Source organism: Notamacropus eugenii, chromosome 1 (assembly GCF_028372415.1).
Source record: "Notamacropus eugenii isolate mMacEug1 chromosome 1, mMacEug1.pri_v2, whole genome shotgun sequence".
NCBI lineage: Eukaryota > Metazoa > Chordata > Mammalia > Diprotodontia > Macropodidae > Notamacropus > Notamacropus eugenii.
Window position 1 is genome coordinate 672,661,482 of NC_092872.1, and position 26,046 is coordinate 672,687,527.

Below are 26,046 nucleotides of genomic sequence, written 5' to 3' on the forward strand. Positions count from 1 at the left end.
AAGTGCTTACTATATATTCTAGGCACTGTACTAAGCCCTGGAAATCCAAAGAAAGGCAAAAACATGGCCCCTTGCCTGCAAGGAGCTCACATTGTAAAGGTGTAGGGGAGGTGAAGAGCATGCAAATAACTTCACTGTATATAAGGGGTGTGTGTGTGTGGGTGGGTGGGTGGGTGGGTGTGTGGGTGGGTGGTATAAATGGAAGCCAATGTCAGAAGGGACCAGTAATGATGAGAAACAGGAAATAAAGGGACATGAAACAGAATAGGTCTCTAGAAGATGGAATCTGAACTGGGTTTTGAAGCCAAGGAAGCCTGGAGTGGGAGGTGAAGCAGGAGAGTATCATGGACATGGGGGACCGCCTGTGCAGATAGCAGCGAGGGGGCTGATGAGACTGGATCTCAGAGGCTGTGGAGGGGAATCAATTGTAAAAACACTGGAAATGTGAGAATGGGCCAGATTTTGAAGGCCTTCAGTGTCAAAAAGGATTTTAGGTTTGATTCTGGAGGCCACAGGGAGCTGCTGGGGTGTGTTCAGAGTTGGGGAGGAGCAATGACAGGCTATCTTCTTCAGGAAAGTCAGCCTCCTGATCTGAGGATGAATTGGAACGGAAGAGGACTTCAGGCAGAGAGGCCAATTAGAAGACTATTTGATAGTCTAGACAAGAGATGACAAGGGTCAGGCTGAGGGTGGTTTCTGTGTGAGAAGAGGACGCATGTGCGATGCTGTGAAGATAGACATGACAGTAGTTTGGATGTGTAGATGAGTGTCTGTGAAGAGCTGAAGTTTGGAGCCTGGGTGATGGAGAGAAGGGATGTTGCCCTCCACAATAATAGGAAAACTGGAAAGAAGAGGAGGGTTAAGTGAAAGGAGGAGTAGGTAGGGGGAAGATAACATGTTTGAGATGCTTGCAGAACTGGAGCTCAGAAAAGAGGCTACATCTAAATGTATAGATCAAGGAATCATTGGTGTAGAGATCCTCATTGAACCCATGGGAGCTCATGAAGTCACCAAGTAGGATAGTATAGAGGGAGAAGAAAAAAGAACCTATAACAGAGGCTTAGGAGATAGCCAATTGGATATCAATAAAATTCTACAATCTACAGTTCTTTTTTAAAATGATTATTTTTCGATGAATAAAAATCAGTTTTCTCTCCCTCTCACTCCTACTCCCACCACTGAAAGAAAGAATAATAAAACCCTTGTAACAAATATGCGCAATCAAGCAAAATAAATATCTGCACTGCCCATGTCCAAAAAATGTTTCATTCTGCACCTTGAGTGCATCACCCACCTCTTTCAGGAAGTGAATGGCATGCTTCATCATCCATCCTCTGCAGTCATTGAATTGATTGGAGTTCTTACTACTTTAAAGTTCTTGTTTTTACAGTAAAATTTTTGCATAAATTGTTCTCCAGAGGGTCTATAGCCATTCTGTGAAGTGGGGTCTGGTAAATGTTATTTCTAAATATATTTTTTCTTCCAGATAAATTGCTGATGTCCATAGAAGTAGAAAAGGAGTAGAATCATGAATAGTAATAATCTTATATTTCTGTAGCACCTTAGGGTCGGCCATGTGCTTTTGTAAGTATTACTCACAGCAAGCAAATCAATATCCCCAATTTTTTATCCTGCAAGTATTTCTGTCAGCCCCCTGGTGTGCAGTGCTGCACAGCCTTCAGCTATGGACCTGACAAAAAGTAACAAATGATCTGCTTGTACAATTCATGGAGCTTTTACTTATCTTAAAAATCATGACAATATAAACTTAACATTCAGCATTAGTCAATTAGTCTTTCCTTGCAATGGTTTACATGTAAATAAATGACTTTTTTACAAACAAAATGTCATCCTTTCAGTCATTTCTTGTAACACTCCATCAAGATTCTTTGTCTAGGCACTTTCCTTTTTCTTATGTGACCACAGCCAGTGTTCTCTGTTCTTGAAGTTTTATTTTTTTGTTTTGTGTTACTCCATAAAGTTCTTCCCAGACTTTGGGATACTCTTTTGTTTGTCCATAACATTAATGTACCACAACTTATTGTGTCATTCTTTTATCATTTTAGACATTTAGACTGCTTCTAGTTTTTTTGCAATTACAAATAATGCTGGTATAATTGAACAGTTAGCTATCTTTTTAAAAATTACACTTTCAGGGTAGGTTTCCAACGGTGATACTATAGGGTTGGGTTATTTCTGCAACTTTTACTTTTTGCTTTGGACTAACAGTGAATGAGGGTACCTGTTTGTGTTCCACAATCCTACCAACATTAAGTTTCATTGCTTTTAGTTATTGTTACCAATTTGATGGATGTGAGGTGGTACCTCAAAGTGGTGTTAGTTTGTGTATCTTTGATTATTAATGAGACTGAACATTTTTAAGGGCTTTGTAAACAATTTGTGTTTTTTTCTTTAGAAAATTATGTTCACATCCATTTATTCATTCAAAAGCCATTTAAGATATTGTAAGCCTGTTGTTGATTTAGCCTTTATGCAGAAAAACTGTGCACCCGTCTAAGAGCTTACTTCAACCAAGAGGCATTCTTTTCATATTTATTTTCTCTTTGTAGGCCGGACATTTCCTGTTGATCAGTTTTTTCTGGAGGATGCAATTGCTATGACTAAGTAAGAAATATATTAAGGTTTGCTGAAAACCAGTGAAAAAAAGTTTGGTTTTTTTTCCCTCTACAAGCCATTATCTAATAGTATGCCAGTCTTTATTCGTTACTATTAATTAATGTCTTCCTTTTCTAAATTTTAACATTTCCAATTAGATATGCTCCTTGATTTTAAGTGGTCTTATATTAGAATCTATCACATTTTCAGGCCAGTTCCAATTTATTGTTGATGTCATGAATATAATTCTGTTTTGTGCATTTTCCTTACTATCCCCTAGTTATCTTTAGGCAGATCTGGTGTAAAAATCCATATTCACTCAAAAGACAAATTAAGGAGTGAGTTTTATAAAATGAAGAATCATGTGTAAAGTCACTACTGATTTTTGTAAATAGCTAGCCTCTCCAGTGCCTTTTAAACTTATTTTATTTAAATGCATCTTTTTAAGTTTTAATTTATTGTGGGGCATGTGGTACACTAATATTTAATAATTTGTTGTAATATGTAAAGAAGGTAAGAGATTTTTGTCATATTTTTGTTTATAAGGAAACTGAGACAGCATCATTTAGTGGCTAGTAAACTGCAGAGTCCACAAGACCTAAAGGCCCACCTTTGACACATACTAACTTTTTAAGCATCCCATACAGCTCTTAGAGTATGTAAAAACAGTTGTTAATTTGTATTGGTGGAAGGCGTCTCCTCACTCAGGGCTTCCTTGTACCAATGAAATCAGAGAGCTGGACCCAAAAAAGAGACTTTGACATCAGCTTTTGAAGTAGCTTACCTAAGTACTATTGAAATTCAATAGCACCGGCAGGATCAGATCCTTAGTTTTCATGGACCTGCTTAATAGCAAGTTTATGGATACATATGTATTTATGATTACAAAACATATCAAAATCTCGTTTTGGAGTTCTTCCAGTTTGGACAAGGTTGACTTCACAAATCTAGACCAGAAAGAACATTTGTTATTACCAGCATTATTTAAATTAACTACATACATCTCATCAATGCATTTAACAAGAACATCTAACAACTTTATCAATTGAAATTTGGCAACATTAAATTAATTAAAGGATGAAGATTTTACAAAGGCTGGAGGTGGTGCAGTTGGGTATCTTGGTTTAAGCCAAAAACAAAGTTGTTAACATGTAGGCTTTTACACAGATGTCTTGAATGTGAATACAGTGATTCTAGTGGTAAAGTTTGTATGTTCTAGCAGCCTTAACAGATGGGCCTGTTCCCCATAGAGAGAGCTAGGTTTCAGGCATGGCTCTTAATATATATAAAACTATTCAAGTGTACTACATGCTACGTAATTAAATTTTTAAAGGTAGCTGAATGAACTTGTCCAACTTGCTTCTCGACAGAATTAAGGGCAACCAGAAGGACTTTGGAAGAGTGGCACAGTTAGTGAAAAATATGGCACAAATCAGAGCTACAGTCTCCTGTTCCTGGGGTAGCTAGTATTGTCAGGAGGCTTGTGCAGGTCAGAGGCCGCTTGTGATTGGTACATCTATCTCCCATTTGCTTTTGTTCCTCAGGTACGTGATCGAGGATGGTAGCCCATATATGCGTTCCACAAAGCTAAGTTCAGAGGAAAGGAAAGCAAGACGCAACAGGACTGCATTTGAAGAAGTAGAGGAGGACCTGAGGCGTTCCCTGCACTTCTTGGATGAGAGTTCTGTCAAGGATTCAGTGCCAGATCAACAACTAAATTTTAAGCAACTTACAGCCCGCTATCCAGGTAATATATTTTCGAAAGTGTTCACAAACTTACTTTAAGTACTTACTTTAAGAACTTCCTTTAAGTTGCTTTCTCCTATTTTTTTCTTCCAACAATGACACAGTACCAAAAATGAAAAATGAGAATTTATAACAAATAAAGCAGAAATAAAGGAAGTTATTAGAAACTATTTTCACTATATGCCAATAAAATTGACCAACAAGCAAATATTCACAAAAATATAAAATGTCCACATTAACAGAACAAGAAATAGAGAACTTAAATAACCCAGTCTCACGGGAAAAAAAAAAAAGGAATGGAACACACCATCAATGAATTTCCAAAAGGAAAAAAAAAAACAAACCTTAGGACCAGGTGGATTTACAAGTGAATTCTAGCAAATATTTAAATAGTTAATTATAATGTTATGTAAAATGTTTATAAAAATAGGAAAAGGACACTTAGCAAATTCTTTCTATGACACAGATCCCTAAACAAAGAATAAATAAAACAGAAAGAAAACTGTAGACCAATATCCCTAATGAATCATGGTGCAAAAATTTTAAATAAAATATTAGCAGAGCGGTGACAGCAACATGTCAAAACAGATTATACACTCTGACCACATTGTATTTAAACCAGCATTCAGAGTTGGTTCAGTATTAGAAAAACCAAAAAATTGTAGGTTACATTGATTTTTTTAAATAAACAAAATCACATTGTCTCAATAAGTGCAAAAAAAAAACCCTTTAGACAAAATGCAACACCTATTTCTCTTAAAAACACCAAAAATATAAGAATAAATGGATTTCCCTTAATATAGTTAATAGCATCTATTTACAACCAAGAGCCAGCACTTTCTATAATGGGAGTAAACTAAAAAACCTTTTTAATAAGATTGGGGTAAATAAAGCAAGTATGTCCATTGTCACCACTGCTATTTAATATACTGCTAGAAATCTTAGCTTATAAATAATAATAATAAATAATAATCCTAATAATAAAAGGACAAGAAAGAAATTGAGGGTATAAGTATAGGCAAAGAAAGAACAAAATTATTGCTTTTTTTACAGATGATGTCATAGTTTACTAACCCTAGTAAGTCAACTAAAAAAGTAATTGAAACAGTTGCAGTAGGTTTGCAGGATATAAAAGAAATCCACATAAAGTATAAGCCCTTCAGGACAAGGTAGAGAAATTCCATTCAAAATAACTGTTGAATAAAATATTTGTCTACTTCGCAAGGCACACACAGGAACCATATGGATATACCTCTAGAACTTTCTTTACAAAAGTAGATGTAGGCAGTTAGAGAAATATTAATTACTTATGGGTAGATAGAACCAATACAATAAAAATGACAACGTGAGTAGGAAGGCAAGGGGCCTGGTTACACCCCAGTAATACCAGATTTCAAAGTATGTTACAAAATAATAATCACTAAAACTAGTAGATACTGGTTGGAAAAATAGGGCTCAACAAATGGAACAGATTAGGTGCACTACATACAAATGCAAGCCAGCATAGTAGCCTGATGTTTGGTAAACCCAAAGACCTCAGCTTTTGGGCTAAAGACAACAAAAACTGCTGGGAAAACTGGAAAATAGTCCGTTAGAAATTGAGTTTAGATCAACATCTCACACCATCTACCAAAATAAACTCTAAATAGATACCAGACGGAAATAAATGATCAAATCACAAACAAATTAGAGGAGCAAGGAAGAAATTAAACCTTTCACAGCTATGGATAGGGGAACAGTTCATGACCAAAAGGGATAGGAAGGGTCACAGAAGACAAAATAGATAATTATGATTATATACAATTTAAAAGGTTTTGCACAAACAAAACCAATGCATCTAAAATCAAAAGGCAGTTAACTAGGGATAAAAAAATACTTTGTATCAAGTTTTTTTCTGATAAAGATTCTTATTTACATCATATGTTAGGTAACTGATTCAAATTTATAAGAACAAAAGCCATTGTCAAAGGATATGAACAAGCAGTTTTCTGAGGAAGAAATCCATACTGTCAACAACCAAATGAAAAAGTGCTCCAAATCATAACAGAAAAATTTAAATAAAATCTGCTCTGAGGTTCTCGCTAATGTAGGATTTGCAGAAATGACAGAAAAGGAAAGTGACACATGTTGGAGGAGCCAGAGGAAAACAGGCATATTAATTCACAGTTGGTGGACTTGCAAAGTGGTCTTGCCATCCTGAAAATCCATTTGGAATTATGCCCAATACCAGAACCATACCCCAAAGAGATCAAGAAGAAGAAAGAGAATCTAGATGCTCAAAAATATTTACAGCAGCTCTGTTTTTGTTGTGGCGAAGAGAGAAAGAGAGAGAGATGATATACAAATGTAAAGAAGTATTATAGATATGTGTGTACAGTAGATTATGAATTTACGTCTTGTAACCAAGTAAAATACTACGTAAAAATACACACTTTACACATACATATATTTTATAATTATTCACGGGCCTGATCACATGGCTGCTCAGCACTGGAGCTTTGAGCTGCTATTTCTGACCTGGACCACTTTACCCCCTTATGAAATAAGATTGAAATACATTGAAATACTGATTTGTATTATTCTGTTGGCCTTTATTCATTTTTCAGGGTTTAGTAAATCTGTAATCAAAACAATGTCGGTCATGGATCTAGAAAAGGTTAACCTTGAATTAATAGAGGCCTTACTAGAATGGATTGTGGATGGAATGCACTCATACCCACCAGGTAATTTCACTGTTTGTGTTTTTAACATGCGCGGTAACACACATACACACGAGGAAAATGGCAAAAGAAGATAGCTGTAGTATGATGGGAGATGGCAATAGAAGGAAGGAATGTAGTTAACAATGGCATTATTTTAATATTACTTTAGCCATTAAGTTTTGAATCTTTCTCTAATAAATTGGTAATATGAGCATTATTAACATGAACTAAATCAGCTAACTTGGGTTTTAGCTATTCCTTCTGCCCATATTTGCCCTCTCTAATACCATAATAACCTGTCTTCTTTTCTGATGACCCATAGATAAGAGGAATCAGTATTATACTGAATGACAGGGTTCAGTTCCAGAAACAAATCATAGTAAAAAGTTAAATCCAATGAATAATAACTGTGACAGCTGTGTGATTAATGACACCAGCAGCAACAAATCGATGTTAAATACACCAAAAAAAATCCAAAAAAGGTAACAGAAACAAGCAGCTTATTTAGTATCTACTGTTTTAAAGATAATATACACATAATTTGTTCCATGTTTAACAGGAAGAAATAGAAGTTTATGGACCAGAATATAGCAATTTACAATCTTTTAAAATTGTCTTTTGTTTTTCTTGCTCTTTTGTTCATTTTAATATTTGAAAATTTACATTTGATGATGAAAAATTTTTTTAAATACTCTAAAATCCTGTATTTGTATAAAAAAAATCAACTGTGCAGTTACAGGATGAGGAAGAATATACGTTAACAAGATTAATTGAAAGACTTCAACCTTTTGTTAATTACAACATCAGTATGAGTCAACAGTGTGACATGACTGCCAAAAAAGTGGTATTCTCTGATGGCATTAATAAAATTTATAGGCCCATGGCAAAAGAGATAATATAGTGTCCATTATAATGTACATTTGTTAGATCCAAAGTAATCAAATTCACTAGACTGCCTGGTTTTTTCTCATTGTTGTGAAAGAGGGAGGTTGGTTTTGGGACAGTTAGCAAAAGTGTGAGGTACAACTAAAGTCTTATCTGTTATCATAAACATTAAGAAAAATTGAATAGTAGTTGAATAGAAATTGATCAAGGAATAGCCACACACATAAAAGAGGATAGTTGTAGCTAAGAATTGGTTCTATGGCATTTTGAGATCTTGACTTTTTATTCCTTTATGTTTTCTTTATCCACTTTCATGTTTGCTATTAGGGAGAAGTGGCAAACAGAAGATTGTTTTCTTGAGGGCAGATATTATTAGCAGAGAACCAGGAATGCCATAGGTGTTCAGTAAATATTTGACTAAAAGGAAGGGTTGGTAGTGACTCCTAGTCATGTTAATGATATGGGTAACCTTGGGTATTATATTTTTCAGTTATGTAGAGTCACTTTGGTGTAATGGATTGAGTAATAGACTTGGGGTCAGTGAGACTTGTATTGAAATCATTTCTCAGACACTTACTAGCTGTGTGACCCTGGTCAAGGGATTAACCTTTCTGAACCTCAGCTTCTTCATCTATAAAACGAGGAATGATGGCCTCTGCTGCCCCTGCCAGGTCTTATTTGTCAGGATTTTTTGTCCCAGGGAACATTTGTGGTTATTATGATTTATAGATTGTTATTCAAAATTCCCAAAGCCCTTGTGAGAGAAAAACAATCTAAAAGATACAGATTATAAGACTAAAAATGCTTACTATGAGTGCTTGTTGCTTAAAACTGATACATTCATAACATTTTATCAATTCAAATTGGTCTTAGCTCCTTCACATTTCATCAGAATAATTCTCATATATTTAGGTGCTGTTTTAGTATTTTTACCAGGACTAGCAGAAATTAAAATGCTTTATGAACAGCTACAGTCTAATCCTCTCTTCAACAACAGACGTAGTAAGCGGTAAGTTCTTTGTTTTCCATCATACTGACTGAGCCTTTTCTACAACCAGATAAAATAATGAGAAAGAGCACTAGTTCTGAAGTTGAAGAACCTGGGTTCAAATCTCACCTCTGATGCTAATTACCTGTGTAACTTGGATGTTTTCTGAATGGAGGACTAACACTAAGGTTTATAAAATTAGATTAGCACAAATGCACTGTGAGGTCAAGAGAGGAAGTATTAGTCTCCATTTTAGAGATGATCAAACTGAGGTTTAGAAAGATGAAGTATTGAACAGCTAGTAAGGGCCTAGAGAGGACTCCCCCGACCTTCCATTTCCAACCCAGGGTTCTTTTTCATAGATTTCTCTGCCTCCAGCAAGAGGTATACAAATATACATGCCGAAATAGTTAATGCATTCTTATCATTCTGCTATTCAGCACCTATTCATTCTACATATTTTGTATGTCCAAAGAAAGCAGTGTCCTGAGCACTGGAAGAGACTGAAAAAACAATATATACCCCCTTGCCTCAAGTCTGTGTCAGTTATGGCTTTCAATAAAACATGGAAATATATTTCATGTAAGATAACATTTTTTGTCTGCTGAACTCATTTTAGAATCATTAACTTTAAGGATTTCCTATCATTGGTCATGTTCTGCAAATGTTCCAATTTGAAAATGACCCACTACATACTGAATCAACTAGAAATACTGTATATCCTTCCCTTGATAAATTCAGAGCAGTGTGAGTGACCAGTCAAACTTAACCACACTGGAAAAATGAAGTGAATAAAATGTAATCGTGGCATGTGGCTAAGTAGGCATCCTGATGAATTAGTTCTTCAGTGTGTGCCTCTCCACTTCCCAGCTCATTCTAGCCATGCTGCCTCTATTCGGGCTATCACCTCCCCTCCAATAACCTGGACTCTGCCCCTGGGTCTTTTGGACTTGATACATCACCAGCCATCCTGAACTTTACAGAACAGATCCCCTTAATGAAAGGATCTGTTCTGTAAAACTGAGACTCAGTCAGAAGACTGCCCCCAAGGACCTAGAAGGCCATATGTGCCTCGAGGCCACAGGTTTTCCACCCCTGGGTTAGCTTTTGAATTATGTTGCTAGGGCCTAGGGACCCACATCGTGATCAGGCCCACTCCCACTGCACACATGATCCCACGCCACCCCCCTTTCCCTTCAGGTCCCCCTGTATGTGATATCTTCTCACATTAGAGTATAAGCTCCTTGAGGACAGGGGCTATTATACTTGCATTTTTTATATCTCTAGAATTATCACAATGCCTGGCACATAGTAACTCTGGATCTCAGTTTCTTCATCTGTCAAATGAAAGGGTTGGCCAAGACAGCTTTTGAGGCTCCCTCCAGGTCTAAAACTACAATGAGTATCTTACTAGGCACCTACTCCCTGCACATATCTATGTGTGTTTACAAAAGCCAAGTGTTAATAAAAAAAAATCTTTTCACTCCAGAAAGTCAGCTTATTCCCATTTTATTAATAAATATATCTCTTTGCCCCACATATTGGCTGAACTTACTTTCAGTAGGCACGTTCAGCTAGCACCTCCTTGCCTAAAGAAAGGTAAACCAGATTCAGTTACAGGAGATAGGACTGAGTTTTTAAAGAGAGGTATATTTTCCTGTCTAGTTTTGTGGGGATCTCATCAGCTCCTGTGAATTCAGTTATTCTCTATGCTGATGATTCTGAAATCTCTTTCCTGCCCCAGTCACACTGCTGACCTCCAGTCTCACATCTCTAATTGCCTTTCTGACATCTTGAACTGGATGTCCAATAAACATGTGAAACTCAATATGTTCAAAAGAGAACTGGTTATCTTTCACCCAAGCCCTCCATGTCTCCTACCTTCCCTATTACTGTAGAGGGCAACACCATCCTCTCAGTCCCTCAGGCTGACAACCTAGGAGTCATCCTGGATTCTGCACTATCACACACACATGCACACACATACATGCATGCACACATGCACACCCCGGTATCTAGGGGGTGTTGCCAAGGCCTGTTGATTTCACCTTTGAAATATTCTTCAAATGTGCTCCCTTCAAGGCCCTCATCATCTCACACCTGGACTACTGCAATAGCCAGGGTCTGCCTGGCTCCGGTCTCTCCCCACTCCAATCCATCCTCCATTCAGCCACTGAAGTGATTTCCCTAAAACACAAATTTGATCATTCCCCCCACTCGGTAAACTACAGTGGCTTTCTGTTGCTACCAGAAGCAAATACAAAATGCTCTCTTTGGCATTCAAAGTCCTTCCTAACTTAGCCTCCCCCCACACCCCTCCTCTCCACTCTTCTTATGCCTTTTAGCGATTGTTCACTTGTTTCAGTCGTGTCCAACTCTTCATGATCCTACTTGGGGTTTTCTTGGCAAAGATAGTGGAGTGGTTTACCATTTCCCTCTCCAGTTCATTTTACAAATGAGGAAACTGTGTCCAGGGTCACATAACTAGTGTGTGTCTGGGACCAGATTTTAACTCAGAAAGATGAGTCTTCTTGACTTCAGGCCCAGCACTCGATCCACTGTGCCACCTAACTGCCCTCTTATTCCTTATTTCTCAACATGTACTCCGGTCCAGTGACACTGCCCTCCTGGCTGTTGCACAAACAAGATACTCCATCTCTTGACTCCAGGAATTTTCTCTGGCTGTCCCCCAGGCCTGGAATGCTCTCCCTCCTCCACTCCATCCATTGACCTCCCTGGCTTCCTTTAAGTCCCAACTAAAATCCCACCTTCTACAGGAAGCCTTCCTCAATGCCCCTTAATTCCAGTGCCTTCCCCCTATTCATTATGTCTTATTTCTCCTGTATATAGCTTGCTTTGTATGTATGTGTTTATATGTTGTCTTTCCCATTAGATTGTGAGCTCCTTGAGGGCAGGGACAGTCTTTTGCCTCTTTTGTATCTCCAGCACTTAGCACAGTGCCTGGCACATAGTAGGGGCTTAATAAATGTTTACAGAATTGAAGTAGGAATAAAAATTCTTTACTGGATATGTTTTAAGGTTTAAGGGAAAAGTGGCTGATGGATGAATATGAAAATGCAATATTTGCATTTCTTGAGCTTCAGAACTAGTGATATGAGTGAGAAAAATTGCTGTATATTGTTTTTGCAGTTTTATGGTGGATGAGAAGCAATATTTTGCTCTTCAATTTGGTAAATTTCTCAAGTACTGAGTTCAAATGATTGAGTAGCTACATACTGAGGGATCAAAAAGAGCTTGCCACGTAAAGATTTGTACAGGTTTAGAGGCAGGTGCTGGTGGTTGGTTTTTCATGAGAATTGTTTATGCACAATGATTGGTCTTTTCATCCAGGGATGGCTGCCCTCTCTTTTCAGGTGCATCATCCTTCCACTTCACTCATCTTTGTCCAGTGAAGAACAGCAGGTTGTGTTTGTGAAGCCTCCTGTAGGAGTAACCAAGATCATCATTGCCACCAACATTGCAGAGACATCTGTTACCATCGATGATGTTGTTTACGTGATTGACTCTGGGAAAATGAAAGAAAAGAGGTATCCTTCTTCTGCGGTTTCAGGTGGGGGTTGGCACGAAATAACATAAGATGCGTTATGCTGGTGAGTGAATAGCGCACGGGACCCCAGAGCAATTCTGTTCTCTACTTGCTTTAGCTGGAGACCTGTCCCTGCCGTTGTGTACAAGATGGAGTTAATTATGGACATATTTATATTATACGTCTCCCCAAAGAAACCTCAACAGCCTTACCAATCCCAGCCAAATGTTATTTTAAACATGCTTGGAACTATAGGGTTAACTTATGTCTTAACAAAGAACCATAGGAACTTTAAGAAACAAAAATCTGTAAAAATCAGATTTTCTCATCCAGTAGTCTTGGGGTGGGGGTGCTTTTCCTTTATTTAAAGTATAGTGAGTTCCATTAATATGCTGCAATCAATAGAATATTTAAAATGCTATGCAGAATGTGAAGCTATTTTATCTGTCAAACTTGGACAGAATTAGGTCAAGTGTAAAGAATAAAAGTGTGGGTTTTATATGGCGTGACTTTAAAAATGAGACATCTCTGATTTATGGAAATTTGTATTATCATTTCATATATTCATATAGACATTACTGCATAGAGACCATTTCTGCATAACAATAGGTGCTTCCTCAAGATCTAATGATGTGTCAGCAGAAAGAAAATTGTATCCTGCTGCCAAAATATCCATGTCTTTTCTATCCACAAGTGAAATCTAGATCATCCTTTCCCAGGGTCATTCTTTTCCTTTATTGTTATAGGTATGATCCAAGCAAAGGGATGGAAAGTCTAGAGGATACTTTTGTGTCTCGAGCTAATGCTCTGCAAAGAAAAGGCCGAGCAGGGCGTGTTGCCTCTGGAGTCTGCTTCCATTTATTCAGTAGTCATCACTATAATCATCAGCTTTTAAAACAGCAGCTGCCAGAAATACAGAGAGTGCCATTGGAACAGCTGTGTCTCAGGTATACTTGAATGTCTGGGATCTGCTTCCAGGTGTTCTCAGTTTCCCTTAATTGACTTGGTTATATCCATTCTTTTTCCAAAAGGAAGAAATTTTGCCCTATATTGACATAAAAGAACTAATTCATGTATCAAGTGCACATGCTGAGGTATATAGAAGCTCCTCAGGGATGCTTCTACCATATTTCTTAAGTATGAGTGACTGAAGTCACTTGTTTTGAACAAGTAGCCCATTTAGGCTTCATTCCAATTGTTTATATTAAATGAAACCAATTTTGAAATTGATAAAGGATTAAAATAGAACTCAAGAAAAAATGAGTAAGTCAGTGATTTTCATCTGAAATGTCAGAAATTTGAAATATTTGGTCAGATTTGCTTAGTCCTCTAGGAATAAATTAAATCAACAATTTATTGAACAACTGTTTTGAACAAGGTGCTTTGGAGGATTCAATACATATGACAATAACTTAAGATGTTTACAACCTGCCTGAGAAGACAAGACGCAAACATGTGAAAGGTTAACAATCAATAAATCATTTCAGTCACAGTTCAAAACAGTGTTACAAGGCATCTAGGGATAGGTTTAGGGTATGATTTCACCAGTATAGGGAACTTAGAGGTAATGAAATTTCTTCTACCAGTACTTTCTCTGCAATTTAGAACCCTAGAGAGTTGCCCAGAGCACTGCCCAGAGCAGAAAGGAAATTTAAATCTAGGTCTTCCTCAATTTAAATCTGGCTCTGACTGTTAAGCCACACTGCCTCTCCATAAGGTAGATGATTTGAGTTGCTATTAGTTACATGGACAATAATTGCTTTAAGAGAAATGTGAGAATTAAGTAGACTCAGACCCCTGTTTGTGCTCACTGAGAGATCTGAGGCATGTGGATCGTTGAGAGGGAAGTTTCTCCTTTTCATAATCTGAAGTTTTCTGAAGCTTAGGCTCCTTACAGGAGAACCTCATCAGGGACTCAAAATGACCTCTGAAGCTGGGAACTTGGTCACTGAAAACATGCAAGAGGATTTGTTATCTGGGACCTTAAATATTATTTTTGTCTTTAAGGAGAAAAAGTATTCAGTCTTCTGTGTTATCATTCCATGAGTGACAATGGTCTGCATAAGACTGACAATTAATTTTCTTTCCATTTTAAGAATTAAAATTTTGGAGATGTTTACTGATCACAGCCTCCAGTCTGTGTTCTCTCAGCTTATTGAGCCACCTCGAATTGAGTCTCTCCGGACCTCTAAAGTTCGACTTCAAGACTTGGGAGCTTTAACTCCAGATGAAAAGCTGACCCCCCTGGGTTATCATTTGGCTTCTTTACCTGTGGATGTGAGAATTGGCAAGCTCATGCTGTTTGGTGCTATCTTCCGTTGCCTGGATCCTGCCTTAACAATTGCAGCCAGTTTGGCCTTTAAGTCCCCCTTTGTAAGTACTGTAGCCTCGATGAGATTTCTCTAATGTGACAGGAACCAAATTCTGTGTATGGCCTTGAGTGGCCAGAAAAACTATTGCTTTGATTCCTCATTGAAGGCTGTCATATGGTACAAAGGCTTGTTTGCACAGTCAGGGATTCAGGCTGATTTAATACGTTGTTTTCAGCTCAGATGAACATTCAGATGATACTTCTGATAGCATAAATTCATCATCTCAAAGTTCAACTATATTTCTCATGTGTAAATCATTATCTTTTATTCTAATACTGTTACATTACATTTAGAAACATTTGTATTGGCAGCAGCAAACATTAAGGACCCATAGTGAGACTGGTATTTTACTAGTACCTTATGAGTAAATTTATTTTCCAAAATGTTAACCTTTTCCTCTTGGCTTTATTTTCTTTTATTAGCGAATGAAAAGTAGATTAAATGCCTAATTTTCAAAATGGATAAAAATATAAGAATGAAATAATTCATTTAGTTTAGACCTTTTTAAAAGAATTGTTTTACAAGTAGGCTGCTTCTGCAAAACAGAGAGAAGTCATCTAAAAGGAATACGAAGAGGATTAAGACTTCAGATTTTGAGAAAAAGAGAGAATGATCAAGATCAGGGACCAGGGGATATTGTGAAAGTAAAAAAGCATTAACTGCTTATGACCATGAGAGTAGGAGAGATTCAAGTACTGACAGATTTGAATCATATGATTCTCTAAAAATCTGCTAAGTGAAGATGTCAAACGGTTAATAACTTAAGCCTTTAGGATTCGATACTACCTTTAAGTGTGGCTTTTTTTGGTGGAGTCTTTCCAGTTAGAAGTAAAAGAACCAGAATAGTTTATCGTGGGTGGAGAGAAGCGCAAAGGCAGATCAAAACAGAGTTTGCAAGAACATCCTAACTGCAATTAATCAGCCACAAAATAAGTATGCTTTGTTTTAGACTAAATGCTTTCCCACAGCACCTGGTACCCACAGTAGGACAGTGCTAGTTAAAAGCTCAGATGAAATGTGGCCCTCAAATCTTCATTTCTATTTAGGTATCTCCCTGGGATAAAAGAGAAGAAGCAAATCAGAAAAAGCTGGAATTTGCATTAGCAAACAGTGATTATCTGGCCCTTCTTCAGGCATATAAGGTGAGCATAAAACATGTGACTGACTTTGTATAGGATCCTAGATTTAGAGTTGTCAGTGTCTACACAAGACAAGTCACACTGTAACTTCAGTTTGCTTTTTTCTCCAATGTTTAGGGTTGGAGGCTTTGCACCAAAGAAGGTGCTCGTGCAAGTTACAATTACTGCAGAGAGAACTTTCTGTCAGGAAGAGTTCTGCAGGTGAGTCAGCTCTCTGCAGAGTGGCAGCTTCTTTCCTTGGTTCGTACAAGCATCCCCCACCTCCTTCCTTCACTCTTGGAAGAAGCTGGGGAGACTCCCTTCTCCCTTAGCAAATAGAAGTGCTATTTTTGTGGTTGGCTTTATCTGCAAATACACCCCATGGTCTAAAATTAGCCTTCTTACAAGCCCCATTATTCTCCTTGATGTCCTACTTATTCTCCTCTTTTGACCTTCATGAATGATTAGACTAGACTATGATAGCATTGAAGATTAAAGAATTAATTGCCTGGATTTGTGTACAATGTAAATTTACTAGATGTCAGTTTTTATGTATATGGGTGACATTGTCGACCCATATAGAAGTTGTTACATGACAATAATGAGTGTACATTCTCCTTTAATAGTTGATGAGAATTAATAACAATTTTAGTCAAAGGCTCTTGCCTAGGTACCTAAAGGGTATATTATTGTGAAGTTTCTGTCATTCAGTTACATAGGTTACCTCTAGTCTTTAAGACTACAAAGCATAATGTCCACAACTTGCTTCAGAAAATCCAAGTTTCTCTGATGTGGGTGCTTCCTTGACATATGTCAATTAAAACATTTTCAGGCATCAGTGGACCATTTTGTGCCCAGAAAAAGTATCTATCACCTAGTGGCTAGCTGTCTGGTGATATGATAAAACTAGAATGGGTGTGGTGGCAAAAAATTATTCCTCACCTATCAGCCCACCAACCTCCTGATGAAAAGTCCATCATACATAGCTGGCAGCAGTCCATTTCCAGTAGATTTGAAACTTTTTTAGTTGTCACTGCCTCTGAAAACCTGGGGTCACCTCCATACCATGATAGGGCATTAGAAAAGGACTCATTTAGTGAGTTAATATATAGGTTTTCTCAAGACATAGAGAGGTTTGAATATGGCATATGTGTACCATTAAATTGATTCAGCCCATGCACATGACAGTGCCAAGCTTCTACTGAACTCAAGTTCAGATTAGAGTAACTGGAGCCTTATTTAACAGGGCAGCTTGATGGTGCAGTGGGTAGAGCACAGGACTTGGAATCAGGAAGACTGATGTTCATGAGCTTAAATCCAGTCTCAGATACTTACTAACGGTATGACCCTGGGCAAGTCACCTTAACCCTCTTTGCCTCAGTTCCTCACCTGTAAAATGACCTGGAAATGGAAATGGCAAATCCTTCTATTATCTTTGCAAGAAAATTCCAGAATGGGGAAGAGTCAGACATGACTGAAACAACCTAAAAAAACCTTTAAAAAAGAGCTCAATAAAAGCTGATCCTGAAGCAAGTATGTGTAGGAAACTTTCAGGCTTCTTTTTTCAACTTGGATTTGTGATTTACTGAGCATATTTTTCTGAGCAGCAGAAAAATAACTGGAAGAGAGTTTGAGTAGTGCTAATTTGTTTTCAGTTCTGTTATTTTCAGCTACTCTATTACTGTACAGCCACTTACAACTAAATAACAGCTAGAAGAGATACCTTGAATTTCCTTGTCCACACATTTATACTCATCTTCTTCTCCTCCTGTCCGAAGTCACATAATATGTGCCCTGGGTAAAGAATAGACAGGAAGGTAGAAGATGGGACAAGTTGGTGCTCTGCATCCATTTGAGAGACAAAGCTGTTCATTCTAAGCATGGGGGCGGGGGAGCAAGGAGTATTTAGCGGACAGGATAGAGAACTTCATAAGTTCTCAGACTTCCTGACTTGGATCTACTGTACTAAAGGTACAGTAGTGTGAATTACCCTGAAACTTAGGCCTGTACAAATATTTAAATTAAAATGCAAATATCTGTGAAAAATTGTATATCTCTGTTATCCACTGCTTTGGAATATCTTTACCGCTGTGATTATCTCTACTGTTGTTCCTCTTTATTGCTTTATTAACTTATCGAAGCAAGACTTGATTTATCTTAGTAACTCATAAATATTATTTTTTTTACAGTAAAACTACACATGTAAACTTTTTTGATACTTGTCATTTTCCAAGCATCCATTGGTGTGGATTGTAGCCCCACACTGTTCTCTTCTTATCTGTGCCCTTCCATAAATCATCAAATGTTGAACTCCCTGAAATATCTCATCTGTTTCTTTTAGGAAATCGCCAGCCTTAAAAGGCAGTTCACTGAATTATTATCAGATATAGGGTTTGTGAAGGAAGGATTGAGAGCAAGAGATATTGAGAAGAGATGGTCCCAGGGTGGAGATGGCGTATTGGATGCCACAGGAGAGGAGGTAAAACAAAATCATTTTCTCCTTAACTAGAAAGAAAATGAATAAACTGTTACTTTGACCAATAGTTCACTAGGCATTCGTCATTACATAACCCCAGGGCTGGCTCAGTGCTATTTTTCTACCTTAGATTTTTAGTCCCCTAGCTGTTACTCATGGAGCAGACGTGGCTATTTAATTTCCTATTGATCCTGCCCAAACCCGCAAGCACTATGAAGGATCATTCACAAAAATCCAAAATAGTCTGACCTTTTTCTGCCAAAGGACAGCTTCCTTTGTGACAGCTGTAAGAGACACTCTTCCTCAGTCTATCCTTGGTACCACTTTGTTCCAAATGTTGCCAGACATTTTATATAGAAAATGTGAACATGCATGAAAAAGAACTCTGCTCCCCACCCCCTTTCCATTGGCTTTATAAATAGGATGTACTTATTCTACAACTACTTCATGGATGTCTGCAAAGTGCCTTCAGCTCTTTGGCTGGTGTAAATATAATGAGAACAACCTTATATCTCATTTGTAGCAAAGAATGTATTTTCACTTTTACCAGGGTAAAAAAAATATTTTCTTAAACATAGGTACAAATTAAATGTATTCAGAAGTGTCCTATCACTCAAGAGAAACATAAAAAGGTAAAGAGGGAAAAAAAACATAAGTTTTATTCAGCATGGTTAAACTGTTTACATCTCTACATGGGAGGATGATACTTGTAATTCTTAAAAACTTAGGGGAGTTACAAGGAGTATACATAGAGGTTGCAGGTATAAGCTGACTTTGATGGGATGATATTTTAAAAAATTAAGGGGCAAGAAGGAAGATTGCACTGGGAGAAGAGGGAAGGGAGAGATGGAATGGGGTAAATTATATCACATGAAGAGGTACAAAAGATCTATTACAACAATGGAGGGAAAGAAGGAAGTGGGGTGAGCATAGCTTGAACCTTACTTCGTCAGATTTGGCTCAAAGAAAGAATAACATACATGCTCAGTTGAGTATAGACATCTATCTTACTTTAAAAGAAAGTAGGAGGGGAGGGGGTTGATAGGAGGGCAGATTGAAGGAGGTGTTGTCAGAAGCAAAAGTATCCTATCATAGGCCTAAGTGGCCGAGACTATTAATTAAAACAGATATTTACCATTTTTCATGATTTTCTAATCATTAAAGAAAAACATCAGTTGTTCTCTAAGAGATGATCAATTTAATCATGTATTTCTTCCACAGGCAAACTCAAATGCTGAGAATACCAAATTGATATCAGCAATCTTATGTGCTGCTCTGTATCCAAATGTAGTCCAGGTAATAGAATACTTCCCTGGTTTCTTATTGTTGCCTACCCATTTTTAGACTACTTTGGTGTATGAAAGGGAGAGTTTCCAAGATGTTCATTTACAACTTAAAAATATTCCTTTAATTAGCAAATGTTTTTGACTTTTTTGGAACATCCTTTGAATGAAGTGAGATAATCCATTAATCCTTTTAATTTACTAGACTAGACATAGATATTACCAGGTCAGCCAGCCTTTCTCCTTTGGATATCAAAGCAGATTCCACAGCCCAAAAGAGAATGCTAGATGTACATTTGGACTTACTATGGGAACCTTCTTCTTTTGATTAACCCTGCTTTGGAGTAAAAATACCCTTTAGACCTGGGTTAGTGGTGACATGGCTTCCTTCTATTGGAATAAGTAGTCTTGGTGACCGAGGGGAGTGCCTAGCACAATTGGCATTCTGGAAACCCAAACCCCAGCCTGCCTCTTGGACTTTCAAACCAAGTGTTGGAACTTCAACTGCAACTCCAGCTCTTATTTCAGATTTCCAGATAATTTTCAGCTTGTCAGCTCAAATTCTAAACCATTTATCAGTGCTCAGAACATATTACACATTCACTTATTATTGGCTACTTCTCAGATTACCATGGATATGCTTTTAAAATCAATTGAAAACTACATTAGAAAACTATTTGGAAATATGTTGCTAGAATCCTGAATACAATCCAGTATTTACAATAGCAGTCTAATAGTGTTTTAGAGAATGCATGCTGGACAGTCCAGTGCAGGAGAATAACTTCAGACATCATCTCTTTAACATAGCAGTTCTGTGGCATTGTTTCTTTTTATGACTTGGTAGAAAAGAAATAAAATGTGGATGTAACTATCAATACAGTCACAAGGGTGGGACATAACTCGGAAACAAGGGGGAAAGAAGAGGAGCAGGAACCCTCAAACAAAGCTATGTTTGTTGCCCGTGAATATGCCTTCTTAAAAATGTAAATTATGCATTTAGTTTTACTTGTCATTCAGGTGAAAACTCCAGAAGGAAAATATCAAAAGACCAGTAGAGGAGCTGTTAGAATGCAACCCAAAGTGGAAGAGTTGAAGTTCGTCACTAAGAATGATGGTTATGTCCACATTCACCCTTCTTCAGTGAATTATCAGGTCAGTATCACTGTGTATATAGAAGATACCAAGGAAAAATCTCATTTGGTAAAATCAGAGCTCAGAGATCAAAAACACTGATTTTCTGCCTAGAAATTAGTTGTCTGCTTTTTCTTTCTCTTCTGGCATTGGTATCACACACAATGGGCACTCTGTAAGGATTGCTATCTGGCTTTTAATACTAATATAATTTCATTTGAGTTTCACACAGATGGTGGGTTAAGTGGAAGGGTTAAAGTAGCATAAGGGACTGGATATTGTAATGTTGAAAGGGGGATAGTCTTATCAGGGTAAAGCAATGAGGGTAGATGTGGACCGAGGTATGAGAGTCAGGGGGAGGGCTTGTTAGTGAATAGAAACTAAAAGGGGCTAGCTATTGGGGTAGGCCTGAATAACAGGCAAGAAGACAATGGGAATTTAGCTTCTCTTTAGTTGAGTTTACTGAAGTAGAGACTAGATATACTGCCAGTGACTTCACTGATGCCACTTGGTACTGCATGTTACAGATGAGACACTTTGATAGCCCCTACCTGGTGTACCATGAGAAGATCAAGACCAGCCGAGTGTTCATCCGAGACTGTAGCATGGTGTCTGTGTACCCACTGCTCTTGTTTGGGGGAGGCCAGGTGAATGTGCGGCTTCAAAGGGGAGAATTTATTGTCTCCTTGGATGATGGCTGGATTCGTTTTGCAGCTGCCTCACATCAGGTAATGAAGCAAATTGGTGAGATGTTAAACACATTGCCAGCATAGGCTCTGATAATGTAAAGTATAGTAAAGCTTTCCTTTAGGTGCAAAGGGTAACAGCTAACTAATGAACTAAGAATTCAAGGGTTATGGTTCTGAGTTCTGTGCTGAGATTATTAGCCTTTCAAAAAAAAAAAATTATTTTCAGTATCCTTTTTTTTTTAATTCTGAGTTCCCGAAGTTTTAAAAATGAATGTTAAAAGTTATTTTTACATGCAACTGGGAAATAAAACATACAGGCAATGAGGTATAGAAATCTATCTTGCCCTACAGGAAAATAGAGGGGAAGGGGATAAAAGAAGGGGTGAGGGGTTGTGAAAGAAAGGAGGGTGGTTTGGGAGAGGGGTAATCAGAAAGTATGCTATCTTGGGGTGAGGGGAGGGCATGGGGAGAAAATTTGGAACTCAAAATCTTGTGGAAGTGAATATTGAAAACTAAAAATAAACAAGAAAAAGAACATTATTTAGAGTTCTAATTTTCTCCTTCCCTTCTCTCTTCGGCCCGTCCCTCACCCACTGAGAAAGCAAATGGTATATTGGTGCATGTGAAATTATGCAAAGCATTTCCATGTTAGCCATGTAACACAAAAGCAGCAAGAAAAGTAGAGTAAGAAAATGACACTTGAGTTCGCAGTCAGAGTTCACTAATTCTCTGTCTGGAGGCAGACAGCATTTTTCACTATGGGTCCTTCAGAATTGTCTTAGATCATTGTATTAATCGTAGTAGCTAAGACTTTCACAGATGATCCTCATTACAATATTGTTCTTCCTGTGTACAGTGATCTCCTGGTGCTGTTTGTTTTATTTTGCATCAGTCCATATAGGTCTTCAGGTTTTTCTGAAACCATCACCCTTGTCATTTCTCATAGCACAATAGTATTCCATCACAATTATATACCACAACTTGTTCAGCCATTTCCTAATTGATGGGCATCCCCTCAATTTTCACTTCTTTGCCACCACAGAAAACCTGCTATAAATATTTTTGTACATGTAAGTCTTTTTCCTTTTTTTTATCTTGTTGGGATACAGACCTAATAGTATTACTGGGTCAAAGGGTATGTACAGTTTTTGTATAAACAGCCCTTTGGGCATTATTTCAAATTGTTCTCCAGACTGACTGGACCACTTCAAAACTCCACCAGCATTTTGTCAGTGTGCCTTTTTCCCACATCTCCAGCATTTCTGGAAAACTTAAATAAGTTTTCAGTTATCTATTTTATATATTCTGTAAGACAAATATTTAACCTAAGGTCAACTTACTGCCCCTGTTAATCCAACATGCTTCTTGCCTATACCACAAGGTAACTTAGATTTAAAAAAGGAAAACTCAATTTAACATTAGTCTAATTGAAATATAATCGGAATGTAAATCTACCACTGAAAAAGTTATGATGTAGCTCAGAACCAAATAAAAATTACCATTACCTGCTTTGACTTAATTTTATTGCTTCTCTCCATAGTAGTGCAAGTAAGCCACATTTCTAAGGGGTAGGTTCTTTACAACAGGCCTTGTCAATGCAATAAAGGACCTGCAATAAGGTATATGTGAATTGTTTACAGTTTATAAAATGAAGGTGCTGCTTTTCTTTTTCAGGTTGAGATAAAAACGCTAGACATTTTTGTCTTTTTCAGGTTGAGATAAAAACGCTAGACATTTTTGTCATTGATAGGCTAGAGCATTTTCCTTTACTGATATATTCTTACTGTCATCCTTGCCATATCTTTGCATCCTTTTTTAGGTGGCAGAATTGGTTAAGGAACTTCGTTGTGAACTTGACCAGCTCCTCCAAGATAAAATCAAGAACCCCAGCATGGATCTCAGCACTTGCCCAAGAGGATCACGGATCATCAGCATGATTGTAAAGCTTGTTACTACCCAGTAATAGACGGCCTTAGTGATTCAGTGCTTTCTCTCATCTATTTATAATTCTCCTAGGAAATAACAGTACCTCTACCTTTGGAATTATTTGATGAGGGTTTTAGCCTTGGTAATGGCACCCATTGTTTACAAATACTGAATCAGCAAAGTCGTACCTTTCTGAAGAGTTTCCAGATATATTGAGGTACTTGGACCAAAAGTATGGACAATCCCAGCATAACTTGGAGGAGGTGATAATGATGAGACACCCTATAACCAGTTTTGCCTATTTTCTTTTTCTATGACAGCTACAGTGAATGAGATTCACCTGGTAGCACAAACACAATTTTAATATATTCTTCCTTTTAGTCTATTATTTTTTTCCAGCATAGCCCTTCTGATTGTCATGAGCCCTGGTTAAAGTACCTATTGCTTATTTCCAAGGCAAAGATGCTCTTGACAGATCAGCTGGGACAGACCTGCACAACTTGTGGCCCACCAAAGGATTTCAGGCAACCTGTGGGAAATGTAGGGGAAAATATCCTCTCCATTTTTCACAGGTCGACTGAACTCCTTTGGAGTGACCACAGGAAGTGGCCCATGGGCCGCAGGTTGTGCAGGCCTGAGCTAGAATAAAGAATAGTACAAATCATGTGAGCAGGGAGTATGGAAGACCCATTTTGACCCACTAAAAATTGTGGATACATGATTTATGAAGCATTTTTTTGCTCATTAAAGGTCAGCTTAGGAAATAATACTAATGAGAATGAATTATATGCTGAACATGCATGAGCTGGTCTAGTCATTAGTAAGTCACCACTTACTTTTCTTGGAAGCTAGACAAAATATGGCTGCCTTCCTGTGTGGCTTTTCCCTAAAATGCTGTCTTCATCTCTTCATTTAGAAATTTTTATTGGTTTTTTTAAAACTGCTTTATGAGTTTAAAACTAAATGACAAAATTCCATTTTCACACATAAAGTATAATTGGCAGTAATCAATAAGGCAGAACCGATATATTTTAAATAGAAAAGACTGTATGTTCACATCTGAGCAGGCTAGCATTTTATGTCTGTAAATGCATCTTCACTTAAACCACTGCTTATTTTAATGATGCATTAACATTTGGGAAAGGAGAGAGTTTTACATCTCCCAAACCATTTATTGGAAGAGTGGCTATAATGATCAGAGAGCTAAATGTAGGAAACATATTTACATTTTTCTATTCATCAGCTACTAAAACATTGTAATCCTTTCAAACTTTTATCAGTGGTCTCTGGAAACTTATCAGCTAGCCACATTAATGGTGACAGATCATTTTCATGGTATCATTTTTACTTACCTTATAGGAAACTTCCCAGGTTATCCACAGTGATCATTACCCCATTTTTGCAATCGTATCTTATCAAAGTGTTTAAACTTTAGGGGGAAATTTGAATGGTTTATTTAAGTCACCACATAAAAAGAACAAGTAATTCCATGCAATTCATTTAAATAAAAACAAAGATATTTCTGTATCAGTAATATAGCACCTAAATTATAAGTTTGTGCGTCCTCTTAAACTAAGTATCAAAATAAGGAAACTGCTAGATTGACACATGTAGGAGAAATGACCAGGAATGCTGAATTACTCCTTTAGACCACTGGCACAAGGAATTGCCATTGTTAACAGTGTATGTATGTGGGCCTTCTGTCCTTGGTACTATTGTTATAATACTTATCACAGGTATTTAGTAGATAGCTGGCAACAAGTATTGCTCTGTGACTTAAGGAATTTTGTTAAGTTGAGTGATGCCTTTTATAAGCATGAATCTTCTTAAGGCTAAACATTAAAATCATGATATAAGAAATTATATAGGAACACTTTTACAAATGAATACTAGAATATTATGTGCTACTTCAAGGTGAAATTTTGATCTTTTTTTAAACACCAACAAAACAGGTAGTTGGTATTTAGTATGGTTTTAAGGAGTGCTTGCTAATTGGTTTATTAAAATCAGATATTTATTTTACTATTATTGGAATCTAGCTAAAAAACAATAAAGTGTTTGTCCCTAATTAGTATACCCTGATGTTTGTGCCATGCATATTATACAGACAGCTCATGGGAAAGTTTCAACACGGCTGAAAACTCTCATGGATGTGGAGTGTTAATAATGTGATTACCTTCGTCTTTCTGATCCTATTCCATATCTGATTGGAGGCAGAAGGAAAAGCAAAGAAAAGTGGGACCACTGCTCTTTTGCTTTTGTTTTCTCCATCAAGGAAGATGATCTTCAGACTGGATAGTATTAAAAAAAGGATCAACAGCAAATTGTAACCCAAAATACATTGCAGATGTGGGAAGAGATTTCTGAAAGCAGAGATCTTTGACATAAAGTTCTCAAACAGGCTTTTGGGCAGAAGATTATTTCTATGACTGCATAGGACAGACCATTGGAACTTCCTTTTAACATTGGAAAAAGTTGAAATATTATTGAAGATAAGATCCCTACAACTTGGTGCAGTTGTACATTTTGTAATTTGTAATTCTCATGTGGAATAAAGCCAGTGTTTC

General features: G+C 37.3%; 1 protein-coding gene across 3 annotated transcripts in view; it reads left to right on the forward strand.

The window, feature by feature from the left end:
• Positions 1–25,547, forward strand: part of DHX57 (DExH-box helicase 57) — a 47,714-nt gene extending 22,167 nt beyond the window's left edge. For all 3 annotated transcript variants that reach the window (XM_072635819.1, XM_072635820.1, XM_072635821.1), the window contains 14 exons: positions 2,571–2,625; positions 4,161–4,363; positions 6,969–7,085; positions 8,862–8,958; positions 12,312–12,485; positions 13,231–13,431; positions 14,581–14,857; positions 15,903–15,998; positions 16,113–16,196; positions 18,316–18,453; positions 19,672–19,746; positions 20,751–20,885; positions 21,392–21,592; positions 23,373–25,547. In XM_072635819.1, the coding sequence (XP_072491920.1) occupies positions 2,571–2,625; positions 4,161–4,363; positions 6,969–7,085; positions 8,862–8,958; positions 12,312–12,485; positions 13,231–13,431; positions 14,581–14,857; positions 15,903–15,998; positions 16,113–16,196; positions 18,316–18,453; positions 19,672–19,746; positions 20,751–20,885; positions 21,392–21,592; positions 23,373–23,516 (1,997 nt within the window). In that variant the 3' untranslated portion in view covers positions 23,517–25,547. The remainder of the gene's footprint in view (positions 1–2,570; positions 2,626–4,160; positions 4,364–6,968; positions 7,086–8,861; positions 8,959–12,311; positions 12,486–13,230; positions 13,432–14,580; positions 14,858–15,902; positions 15,999–16,112; positions 16,197–18,315; positions 18,454–19,671; positions 19,747–20,750; positions 20,886–21,391; positions 21,593–23,372) is intronic.
• The last annotated feature ends 499 nt before the right edge of the window (positions 25,548–26,046 follow it).